Source organism: Prorops nasuta, unplaced genomic scaffold (genome assembly GCF_024137725.1).
Source record: "Prorops nasuta isolate Cenicafe-Biocafe unplaced genomic scaffold, Cenicafe_Pnas_1.2 PNAS00015, whole genome shotgun sequence".
In the NCBI taxonomy this organism is placed as follows: Eukaryota; Metazoa; Arthropoda; class Insecta; order Hymenoptera; family Bethylidae; genus Prorops; species Prorops nasuta.
Genome location: NW_027116812.1, coordinates 552,333 through 564,807, shown reverse-complemented (window position 1 = coordinate 564,807; position 12,475 = coordinate 552,333). Strand labels below are relative to the sequence as shown.

At 42.1% G+C, this 12,475-nt stretch overlaps 1 protein-coding gene across 1 annotated transcript; it reads left to right on the top strand.

Moving 5' to 3' along the window:
• Positions 1 to 37: 37 nt before the first annotated feature.
• Positions 38 to 2,916, top strand: Urm1 (Ubiquitin-related modifier 1). The gene is made up of 5 exons (XM_066736426.1): positions 38 to 214; positions 305 to 369; positions 428 to 509; positions 1,139 to 1,187; positions 2,547 to 2,916. The coding sequence occupies exons 1-5, from the start codon at positions 171 to 173 to the stop codon at positions 2,613 to 2,615; spliced, it is 309 nt and encodes a 102-aa protein (XP_066592523.1). The 5' UTR covers positions 38 to 170; the 3' UTR covers positions 2,616 to 2,916.
• Positions 2,917 to 12,475: the final 9,559 nt, after the last annotated feature.

The following is a 12,475-nucleotide window of genomic DNA, read 5'->3' as shown; positions in this document are numbered from 1 at the left end:
ATGTTATGGAACAAGGAACGTGGAATACGGTGGAATAGTCCTATTCGTTCGATTCGGCGCTTTGGACTCATTTTATAATTTGTATAAGAAAAATTATTATTAAAAAAAGTCTTAATATTTTATCTATTTTAAATAAAATAAGTGCAAAATAATTTACTTCAATTTGAATCATGTCTACTGATAGCCCTGTCTTGCCCATAATAATTGAATTCGGGTAAACATTAGCTTTAAGATAACCTAACTTTGTTTTTTTTTTGTTTTAAACAATAAACCAATGATTGGTACAAATTTTTAACAATTTTAGAGGTGGTGCTGAATTATTGTTTGGTAAGAAGAAACGGCACGAAGTGACATTGAATGGTAGTAAATGTAAGTTACAGTGTACAAGACTCTAAAAAAGGATAAATAAAAATCTTTGGTTTCATAGGGACTGTAAAACAACTACTGTTTTGGCTTAGAGATAATTTGTTGACCGAACGGCCAGAACTCTTTTTGCAAAACGACACCGTGTAAGTTTGATTTATTTACCTTTTTAATCGTTGTCTCTATTTATTTTCTTTTGTAGGGTAGATTAATGTATGCATATGTGAAAATCAGTATTATCGACAAAATAAATGCAACCGTGCGAATTTAATGCATAGAGATTGAGCAGACCGTCAATTTGCTAAATAAAGTATATGAATGCACAGACATTCAACTAATTCCATTATTCCAATATTTCACAATTTTAATAAACTTGCTTTTGCACCTTACCACTACTTACCAGTATAAGTGGTTATATGAACTATGCTATAGTACGGTATTAGAATAGCAAACTGATGTAAAAACTACAAACACCAATACGGCTTGAGTTGAGTCGAGTCGTGACAGAGGCGGGATCTGCAACCGTGGTATAGGTGCCGATGGGCGACAGCGCAGATGGCGCCAGCTCGTGTCGCCGAAACAAAATAGTGCTAAGAATAGTTCCGCTAGTCAATAATAGATGTCGCAACGTGATCGAATTTAAAAACGCTTTTCTGATCACTATTTTTTTCTTAAAAAAATTGATCATTGCTCTTCAAAATTAAAATAAAATATTAATTCATTCCTTTATTTATCCAATATAATGACATTTATAAAATAATATTTTATATTACAGACGGCCTGGTATATTAGTATTAGTAAACGAAGCTGATTGGGAATTAATGGTAAGCATATATAATTTGTTTTAATTCAACTTTCCTCATAAATCGATTCTAACGGTGAATATAAAAATATAAAACACAACATCTACTTTGATGTTACGTAAAAACATAAACGTTTTAATGTGTAACTCGATAACGGTATAAACAAAAATAGAAAAAAATGTTAGATTTAGAAACGCAACGTCTGCACCCGTTTTAGTTACTACCGCGCCTAATGGAGAAACGTAAAAACAACAACGTATATACAAAAAACAGTTACAAATTTTTTCGTAATAAAATTGGACATATTAATAGCCCGCTTTGCGTGTAACCTAAAAAGAAAAAACAAATGAGATAACTAAATGATCTCGCAGATATAAACGAGGCCTCCATTGATAGAGGAGCGTTATCGCAAAGCAGTTAATTTATGCAATGACACGAAAAAGTTGAAAGGACGGACGAACGAGGATAAACATAGTTTGCCAGTTAAAGTATAACAATAAAAGAGTTTATACTGTTATGCGCAGTGAGTAAAGCTGCCGCGAGGAAATGGCTAAATTACTAGTTTTAAAGGGTTTATAATCAGTTAGTGCTTATAGTTGCTACTGAGCAGCTCTGTGTATGAAAAATATCAAGGAATAACTTGGGACATGGTGAAAGGACGCAAATGACCTTGGTTTGCCACACCCACGGGAAAATTATCATTTTAAATTTGTAAATGTACGAGACGCTGTGCGCTATTAGGACGTGCTTTCCAAGTCAGCCAGCAGCACCCTCCTGAGGAAAGAAACCGAACAAGCGACGCGAGAGGAGAAATAGTGACGGAAGAGCGGTGCAGGAGGGGGGGGGGGGGAGTGGAGGAGAACAGACGGAGAAAGCAGACAGGGAAAAGATGATGGCTTCACCCATTATTATGATAATATCAACGTTTCGCCAAGCTTTTCTCGCATGTTTCAACTCCCACATCTTTCGTCTTCCTCTTCTCCCCTCTCTCTACACCCTTTTTTTTATTGTTCCTACTGCTCTCTCCACACGCCACGTGATGTACGTGCTGCTATCTTCTTCCACCACTCATCCTTCCTTCGTTCAACGCTTTTAGTTCTTTCGTTTCATTGCCAGCTCGTAAATTAAAAGGGGGAGTGTAACGTATTATACTGGACCGGCTCTACATTTCTGTGTCTATCTCGTTTGCCCTCAACCATGATTCGACAAATTTTCCCTTGTGCTCGGGATACCGTTCAACCCAATTACATTATCGGTGAATTATGGAGAAACCTTTCTTATAAATTCCATATATATATATATAGTACAAAATTAATTATGCGAAAAGATTCGCCATTAGTGGAATAAAGAAATTAATGCTATAAACATATTTGGTTGCAGGGTGAAGGTGAGTACGCGTTGCAAGCCGGAGACACGATACTCTTCATTTCTACTTTGCACGGTGGCTAAAGGAACGAGCATTGGTCGGACTGCAGCAGGGATGACGCGCTTGCAACGGAGCACCTGCTTAAAATGCAACATGTCCACAAAAGCGAATCCTCGATCTCAAGGCTGAAACAGCGATTCCGTGTACATTGACCCTTGCGCAAATTGATCTCGATGCGTAATATTTGTGCAGAGATGGAAGGAATACACACAATTGAATTTGTACTTGGAAACGTTAGGTTAGCTCGATTATAAAGAAAGATATATTGCTTTTGTAGGGTATACTATAAAGAAAATAATAAAGCTTTCTATTTTGAGATAAAATCTTTTGGGCGATGTGCGCAATGCTTGTATTGTTTGTGATTTATCCGAGGCCTTGCCCAAAGTCCCGATTTCTTTGATCGATGGAGCTTTTATTTTCTCGCCTGGCATCATTAGTTGAAGAAAGAGGCATCGACTGGATGTGTATAGGTTCGCGTGTTACGTACAGCGTTTATAGTATTTGGTGGCCTCTATGAGAGAATAAAATGTTCATTCGCAGGACGTACGCTTGATATAACTGATATAAGCTTCGCGTAATGGCTATAATATAACGGGTGACATTTTGGCGAGTTTCCAAGCATCCCCTTTGCCATATTATTGGCCCGCATCTTGCTCGGCTCGACTCGCTCAGCTTGCCACCATGCCACCTTGCACATTGCATGCTATGCTACTAGTCGAGTAGTCGCTCGCTCGCTCGCTGCCTGCCTGGCTATTTCCCTCATACCAACCAGTTATATACGTATACCTCGTACCCATACCATACCTCCTGCCCTGCTGCCACACCATTTTCCTACTCGTTCCTCTTGCACGGCTGCTTCTCTTACCTTACTTTACCTTGCCTCGCCTTGCCTCACCTTACTTACTTACTTCTTACGACTGTACTCCTCAGGTTCGTGCGCAGCTTTGCATACATTACGTTACAATTAACATCACCAGAGAGTTTCGTACTTTCCCACCACACCAGCCATCCAGTGCAACTGCACCAGACACAGCTGCCTACACGTTTATTCCAAGGGAGAAAAAACCTTGCTGCACTTTATTGCTCGAAACTTGTCCCGTTAATTATTCCAGTTATACCTATTGCTATATGTGTGTGTGTGTGCGTGTACGCCTCAAGCTGAAGGGAACCAAGTTAGGATAGAGGACAATGCAGCTCTATCTTATTTTACATCTTGATTGGCTAGCTTATCTTTTATTATATATATATATATATATACTCTTCGTCATTCTTGGTCCAATAAGATTCGTGGTCGTTTGATGTGCTGAAACTCGTTTGCGATTGTTCGATCCCTCGATGTCCGCATAACGCCCTGGGCCAGTCACCGGCCTCAAATCTTTTTAAAGAACTTTCGCAAACTTTCCTCTCGCTAATGGATCGCCGATTCGTAATTAATTACGGGCCAAGTTCTTGCTTGGTATCGGTTCGGTTACATCAGGAGAGTACGTCCCCATCACCACCATCCCCCTCCCCCCTACTCCCTCTTGCAGCCTCGTGATGAGTTCTTAATAAGTCACTCGAGATATCGTAAACTTTATTAAACTTGTATCATCTTGAACCAATTACCTTTGCCGTGTCAACTATAGCCGCTGAGAGTTTTTCTGTTGACCGTACAGAGAAATGCGTTTCGCTTGTTCGTGGCTTGATGCTCTACCCCCCTTCCCCCTCCCCCTCCAAATGGTTTTTTGCACAAAATCTCTGTCCTAGCTCTACCTAAACAACATTCGATCGATAACGTAGCAGGGACAATTAATTAAATTAAATCAATCGATCGAACGAAAAAGGGAGATACAATCTGATTAAGCGAAATTCACTGCAAGCTTTTGTATGCAAACTATTTTAACGAATTTGAAGACTAAAACTGGCAGCGTACTACTCCTGTATAGCTATTTAAGGTAGTTGTTGCGCTGGATATCCACTGTACTAGTTAGATATGTCTTAAAAATTGATTGCAAATAAAATTCTTTTTTATAATTGAATAATTAATTCTACAATATCCAATGATATACTCGAAGCAAACACTATATAATTTGTTACACGTATTTTTGAATTTTTCTATAGAAGTCTTTATTTTTCATTAGATTTGATTCTTGGAATAGTCATTTTAACAGTTGAAATGACTCCGTGAGAAAATAAAATTGAATACAAAATCAAAATCTCCTGTAGAAAATTTAACAAGAAAACATTACAACTCCAGGTAATAAAATGACATGCAATGGAAATATAAAATTGAAAGAATTTGATTTACATTCTGTTTAAACTAATATTTGGTATTTCAGCATTATTTATCAAACTACATAGCAGGATTTTGTTTATTTTCTTTTTAAAGAATGTCAGACTATTACGATATATACCTAGTGTGACACGACTAGCTTAATCCTGTCACTGTATATATGCTATGTAAGTAACGAACACGTGACCAGGTGAGGGAGATGGCTGCGTACGCACGAGGTGACGCGTGAGAGGGAGAAGAGCGTGTGGAGACAGAGGTCCCTATTGGCATTGATATAATTATGCACTATATATACATATGCATATATACATATACACGTATACCAGTCCCTTCTTTGGTCATGAAGAGCAATCCTGCGAATGAGAGCCGGAGTATGTCCCAATCGCTAATGGCCTGGTAGGTCAGGATGGTCCAGTGATTAATCGTATCAGGCGTGATTACATATACCTCCAGTATATTATATATAGAGAAACGTATGTGCGTGTACACGTACAAATTGCGTGGGTTTGTCGGATAGCTGAGAATGTGTGCTCCGTATATACATATATATATATATATATTTGCCTGCAGTAAACCATCCGGAAGAGGAAAACGTGCTATAGCGAAGCGTGTCCTAGTTGCTCCTATCTTACTTTATATATATATATATATATATATATATATATGCTTCTTCCTAACCGATGAATTTTTCCAATTGCTTCCGTTCTCCCCCCCCCCCCCCCCCCTCCTATTCACTTCTCCACACAGAAATTTCAAAAAATATAATCCTCCCGAAAGCATATAATCGAATGAACAAATCTGCAGACCAAGTCCCTTGCAATTAACGCATTCGCGCGATTATCCAAATGATATGGGACGGTTTTCATCGGGAATTTTCCAATCGAGTTGAATTTTTCGTTTTGTTGTTGTCCGTTGACGTATTTCAGTCACGTATAAACCGCTATATAGTGGGTCCCGCATCGATTTTGTCGGGATTCGTTAGGACTTGGACGAAATTCGGCATTGCGAAGTTTCACGAGCAGCAAATGCAATCCCGTGGAGCATCGGCGGAACTTTAACGAAGTCTGCGTTATCAGTAGGAGCTCCGCTCCGATAACGTCGAAGAAACAATGAACGCTGCGCGACAGAATCGATGCGCTGTTTGGATCAATCGCGAGGATCTATGAAAAGTACCGGGAATGGATTTATTGGCATCGGCGCAGGATCGGTAAAAACAGTGATCGTTGCGGGAGGAGGGGGGGGGGGGGGGGAGCGAGGATTTATCGCGAAAGCTCGAGAAGTTTGGGAGGAAATTAGAAGGGTTAAAGGTTGCAAGAATGGTAGCGAAGAAAGAGGGGGGGGGGGGTGGACGCAGGATGCAGAGGTCTCCGGATCGGTTTTCCTCGGAGATGAACGAAACTTTGGCGTCTCCGCTAACGCTTGTTTCATTTCGAAAGGTGGTTATAATTTCTGTTATCTCTAACAGCCGGGGTTTGCCACGAGGCACGAAATATAAAATAATAAAGGCTGAAACGGAGCCGGCCGGGCCAAGCCGCGAGAACTTTCGCTATTATAACGAACAGTTTTGCGCACTAACGTGTCCCGAACTTTAAACGGCTTGCCCTCTTTTCTTCATATTCATCCCACCCGCTTCCTCCCCCCCCCTTTTCCACACCCCCTGTCCTCTAGATATTATACCACCAAGTTCCAAGTAATGTTTTTATATCGCATATATATATAGTGTAGACGGGCGGAAGATTCGAAAATTTAGTTCTTATCCATATATATCTATTCCATACGTATACTCTCAGTTCCTATCGCAATTTATCCTTCCTTCTCCTCCACACATGCGCTGTAATTACTTACATTAGCGTTTGCTCGTATAATTACATTTGGTCCGCTAAAGCGCTAATCCTCTTAATTTCTTTCAGCTCCATTCGTGCTCCTCCACCTTCTGCTCGCATTACAAGCATACGTTCTACGCCTATGTATATGCTGTATAGTATACTATAGTATAATACGTTCCCACTTTATCTCGTTGAACAAACAAGCTCGGCTTTAACGGTTAAATTTTACCTAACTGCAGTGACGTAGCACGTTCAACCGTTACACCTTAAATACCTTGTACAATGAAGCTGTTTACCCATCCCACTGCTCCTCTTCCCACTCTTTTATGGCACTCTTTCGGCTTCTATATATTTTTCAGGCTTACACAAATTTATGGCTATTCGTCGCTGAGATTTTTCTAGCCGACGCAGCGAACCTATATTATTGGCGGGATAAACTGTTCTCGATTATAGAAGTGGAGAGAAAGAGCGGGTGGAGGGAGGGGGGGATTACACTGTGTAGGAGGCACGAGCAGGTATAGGCTTCGATTTAGGTACGGCGTAGGCAAGAAAATCCGAGAGAGAGAGAGAGAGAGAGAGAGAGGGGGGGGGGGAGAAGCTGGTGTAGTTGGGGGTTAGCCACTTTAAAATTGCAAGCTCGCCGGCTGGCAAACGGCGCGGCGGCGTTATCCAATGGCACGTAGGACCAGCGCGAGATTCGTTCCTGAGAAGGAATAATCTCAGGACGGATAACACCTGCCGTCTGCATTTGGCTCCGATGCCAAAATCATCCCGAGAGGGACGCGAGCGAGCGCCTCGTCTATTCCAGTCCGATCTCTTTGTCCTTTTTCCACTGGACGCCTCCAGCCTTCCACGGATCATATACTATATACTATGTACAGTACACTTAGTATACTATACATTATAGTATATTCCCCGGTTTCCACCCCTCCCCCACCTCCCACTCCTTTCCCTCTTTTTTCTTTTTTTATCCTTCTTCTCTGCAGTCTCCGTGACAATGTCTTCGAGTAGAGTACCATCAGCATAAAACGTGCGGTTTTATGAGCCGTAGCGAGTAGACGGTTTCGCGTTACATCTTCCTCAAATGCTCGAACCAGGACGGCCAGAAGGGGAAGGCCAAGGGATTTAAGGAAAAAGAGGCAGGGCTACTTCTTGTAGATTCTCCCCAGCCTTAAATCACCCCTACCAACATTGTACTCTCATGTCAGCTTGACGAAGACTCCGACCAAAATTTCGACATTGTTGCTCTCCATTTCTTCCTTCTCTCTCTGTTTTTTTTATCTCTTCAAATCCTTTTGTGATCCGCTCGAGCGAAAAGTCCAGAAAATCGTTTTGATTGTTCAGTCGAGCAGCAGTGAGACGAAAATGATATCAGTTTGCGATTCTGGGCTTCATCAGCCAGAATTGCGCACTTTTCTTCTCCTCGCTTTTCCACGGTTTATCATCTGAATTTTCCGTAAATAAAAAGTACAAAAGTTTATAACTTGCGCTATATATACATGGGAAAGTCTGAGACGCCAAAAGTTTAAGAGAAATTATATATATATATATATATATATATATATAGAATAACGAATGCTACACTGGATTATGCAGAGTCACGCGTGCGTTTAGAATTATCGCGCAAAATCATTGGAAGGCATGTACGCGTGAGTCACCGAGTCGTAAACAGGGATCTCCGACGCGTTGCACGTAAAACCACACTAATTCCAACTATAAACGAGAAATGCCATTTCTCCAGCACACGCGTGCGTTCTCTAATTTCTCCTTTATTCTTCCATTCACGGTGCACTAGGTCAACAATTTTCTCGTTTCTCCGCCAAAAGTGTCGAGATACGGTTGGCTGAAGAAATCCAGCGAAAAACTGGTTATTCATGCAGCAAGAAGAAGAATCGCGAGAGTATTTCGTTAAGAGAGCGAGGACAGATAGAAATTCTAGACACGGAATAAAGCACCTTGTTATTCGGTGGTGAGTACGTGATTGAAGGCCTAATTCGATCAATGAAGGAATCGCCCCGGGTAATGCCGACTACCCCGAGAAGTAGGGGGGGATCGTGCGTCCCAGTAGACACACGCCGGTTCACCTGTGACGACAGGGCTAAAGGGACAGACGTGTGACGTTGTTAGGGGCCGGAATAACGCGGGGCAAAAAATTCCTCCCTCGACATCCCTCGGTTTGTCCTCGCGTCCAATGCACAACTTCGGCAAATTGGAAGTTCTGCCTGCGTGCGAGTAGCCGCGCTGGGACACGAGGGGAACGATTCTCGAAGAAGAGGAATGGGGTGAAAGCCGAACAATGCACGAGATTTCGTCCACTCCATCGAGAGTCTCGTCTCGTCCCTGTAGGCAGCTATTAGGACGCGCGGCGGCTTCTTCAAGGAAGACTCCCGCGGGATGTCCGTCGGGGGGACGAGGAATCCAGATAATTTGTCCGCCTCCGCATACCCCCTCCCCCCATTTTCTCTCCTCTAGTCGAGGTCACGACAACTCAGTGCTGCTGACCCGAATTTCAACTAGGTGTCTATGTCTATCCTAGTTAGCCGAATTCGGACCCTTCCTGTATACCCCCCCCCTACTATATATATATATATATATACTGGAAACCCGATTATACTCTGCAATCGCATTACTCATCTTTTCACTCGTAAACTTCCTACTTGTTTAACCAATCGCTTATATATATATATATATATATGGGAAAATCTAACATTTTATATAAATAGTTTATTTTTCAGGAGCTTGACAACAAAGTACCTTGATTTTATTCGAAGCGTCACCCACTCTCGAGTATACACGTGGCTGAATAAACTCGTCGAAAAGGACCGTTGAATTCTACACTTTGACAGCGCTGATCGATATATCGAGCAAAGCAAATCGCTCAATCGCATTCTATAATTATAATCCAATTATCGTAAATTAATTCCGAAGAATGTCACTCGTCCAGTTTATACGAATGCATTTACTATCTGGCGTCGTGGCTGATTCGTCACTGTGGAAAACATTATTGCTTTCCGTTCAATGGCAAATGGTAAATTTGAAGTTTGTCAAAGGGCTGCGAGGTGAACTGGATAGAAAAAGGAAATTTAAATTTCGATCATTGCTCGGTGGTGGAGAAGAGAGGAGTGGAATGGGTGCGCGCAGAATGTACACAGGCGCATAGGGCGACGGGGTATAAGGGAGAGTTGGAAAAAGTACTTCGCAGGGGTTTCAGGGAAGAATCTTATTGTCGGGGTGCGCGGGAGCGACAGTCGATTTCGTGCGGACGAAGCGGCGGAGGAATCGTAAAAGGTCGAGGTAAAAGGGTGTATTTCGAGGTTGTAACCGAGATAAATAAACGGCTCTCGCTCGTAGGGAGAGAGAGAGAGAGAGAGAGAGAGATTGCGTAAGAAATGGTAGTTTCGAATGGCTGACGCGATGTTCCAGAGCGAAATGGCGTTGGCAGCTCCTGTACCAAATCGAGAATGGGACTAGACGCTTGCCAAGGACATACCTTGCGTTATGGGGACCACCGATTACACGGGAAAAATGAAGAGAAAGAAAAATTTGCTAATTCCCCTCTGGTGTCTGGTCTCCTACCAGTGTCTCTCTCTCCCTTGCCCTCCATCGAACTCGCCCAAATAGCACGGAATACGAGATAGAGAGATACCGAGGGGGTAGAAAGTCAGATCTCAGCAATTTGTATGTACAGTAAGCCTCTGTAATTGCCACAGCAACTATCTACCCCTCTGGAGGGTCAGCCTCCTTCGCTGTTACATTGCAATTTACATATTATAATTTATAGCCCAAAGATGTATATTCCACTGGTACGCTTTATATGTGCGTAACAAATTTCATTCTAATGGGCTCTAATAGATACGAAATTGTTGAAATTTTCTTGCCAGCGCGAGGGATTCGATTTTTAGGTCTTAATTTATTCATTGGGCGAAGAGTGGAAGGAAGGAAAAGTTATTGCGATCGCGCAGAGGTTACGTCACCCGAGGTTAGTATTACAAGATAGCAGTAGGGTAACTGCAAATGCAGGTGGATATACTCGTTAGGAGAAAGCGTGACGCGGAACGTTTGTCCAAATCGTAGGACGCATCGAAGAAACGACCGTTGCTGGTGAGACGAGAGATGCCAAGGTGGAACGTGATTCGCAATACGGGGGGAAGATGAAAAATCATTACACTCTACATATATATATATATATATGTATGTAACAATACGTAATTAAAAACACGTGCACGCGTTAATGAAATATTGACGAAACTTTTGAGACCTGGGCCAGCTGGTACTTATACGAGCATACCAACACGTATTAAATATTAACGAAGATATTGAAAGGGTAGGTAGAATTGTCGGTGGGCTACTTTTGGCAGGAGTTATACGAGCATTAACGGCGTGGCTGTAGAGAGAAAGAAAGAGTGAGAGAGAGTAACGGCTACGCCCTGCAATTTCAAATCTTTATTACGCTTCTTATTTATTTTTCCTCTATATTTATGCCCGAGCCAACGATACTATGTCGTCCGGTAGCGCAATACGAGCAGTCACTGGCAAAATTGCCTAGAGACGCGGCTCCAAACGAGCCAAGAAAACGCCGACGATGCGAGACGTCAGATCCGACGTCGTTGACCCGGGAAACCCAAGGAGAGAAGAGACAAAGCAACTGCGGAGAGTGAGAGAAAGGGGGAAAAACTCAATCCCATGTACGAAGATAGCTTCTTACTTATCCGATAAAACTCGAAGCTTATTTTACAAAAGCAGTTGCTAAAAGATTTTACTTTTATTCCGACGAAAAATATAGGTAATATCTCACAAATTGATTGCTCTTATTCTCTCCTGTTTCGGCCTCAATGCCAAACTGGCAAAGAACAAAGGCCATTCAAATGGAATTGATCCTTCCTTTCCCTTATGGGAGATGCTATTCTTCTGACTTTTTTATAGCTTTTTTAACCTTTTTTTTCTTCGGTGTAGATCAACCACCCGGCACCCACGGATTTTCGATAATGACTTTTACCACTCGCCATCACCATGCAAAAATTTTACCGATATTTTATGTATACTTGTAAGTTACTTCGGTGATAATAAACGTGCGCCACTCGATCTTAGATTCCCACGTAGCACACGAGAGACGAGAGGCAGAGCGGGAGTATCAAATTCCCGCCATATGCCACCATCGTATAACGAGGACCTGTCTTTTAATTTTTTAATAAATATGCTGTTATTGGCTGTGAAGTAGGCAGTTTGCCACATACAAAGCTAACAGCTAAAATCGTTTAAATAGACTTCTTATAGTCATGCAGTTGACTATAAGACATCTGGTGTGTTATATGGGTATATATACACCATGAGCTCTTTTCGCTAGCGAGAAAAGTAGTCGCGGCGGTGAGACATCTAGCGGAGTGGAAGAGAGTGAGATCGGCCTGCTAGCGAGACCTAGGCCGCCCGCATCTCTACTTACTCCACTTGAATTCGATCTCGAAAACGGACGACTTTGGAATCTGCGTTGATTCCCGGTTTGCGCAATGGAGACGTGGAAATTTATTGGGAGAAACGAGGAAATAGTTGAAGAAAAACAAAGAGCGGAGAGGGATAAAAAAGGAGAAAAGTAACGCGAGAGTTGGGTATTAAAGGTGCTTTTGGCGAATTAACATAAATTTGGAGGAACAGCCTGTCAAGTTCGGTACGTAGGTACGTGGCGCTGAATATTTCAAGTTCTTCCATGACTAAGAAGGAGAAGAAGAGGCGACGCGAGGGCTTCTTCAGACCCTGCTAGGACTTCGACCTGGAAATTCTGGGCATGGGT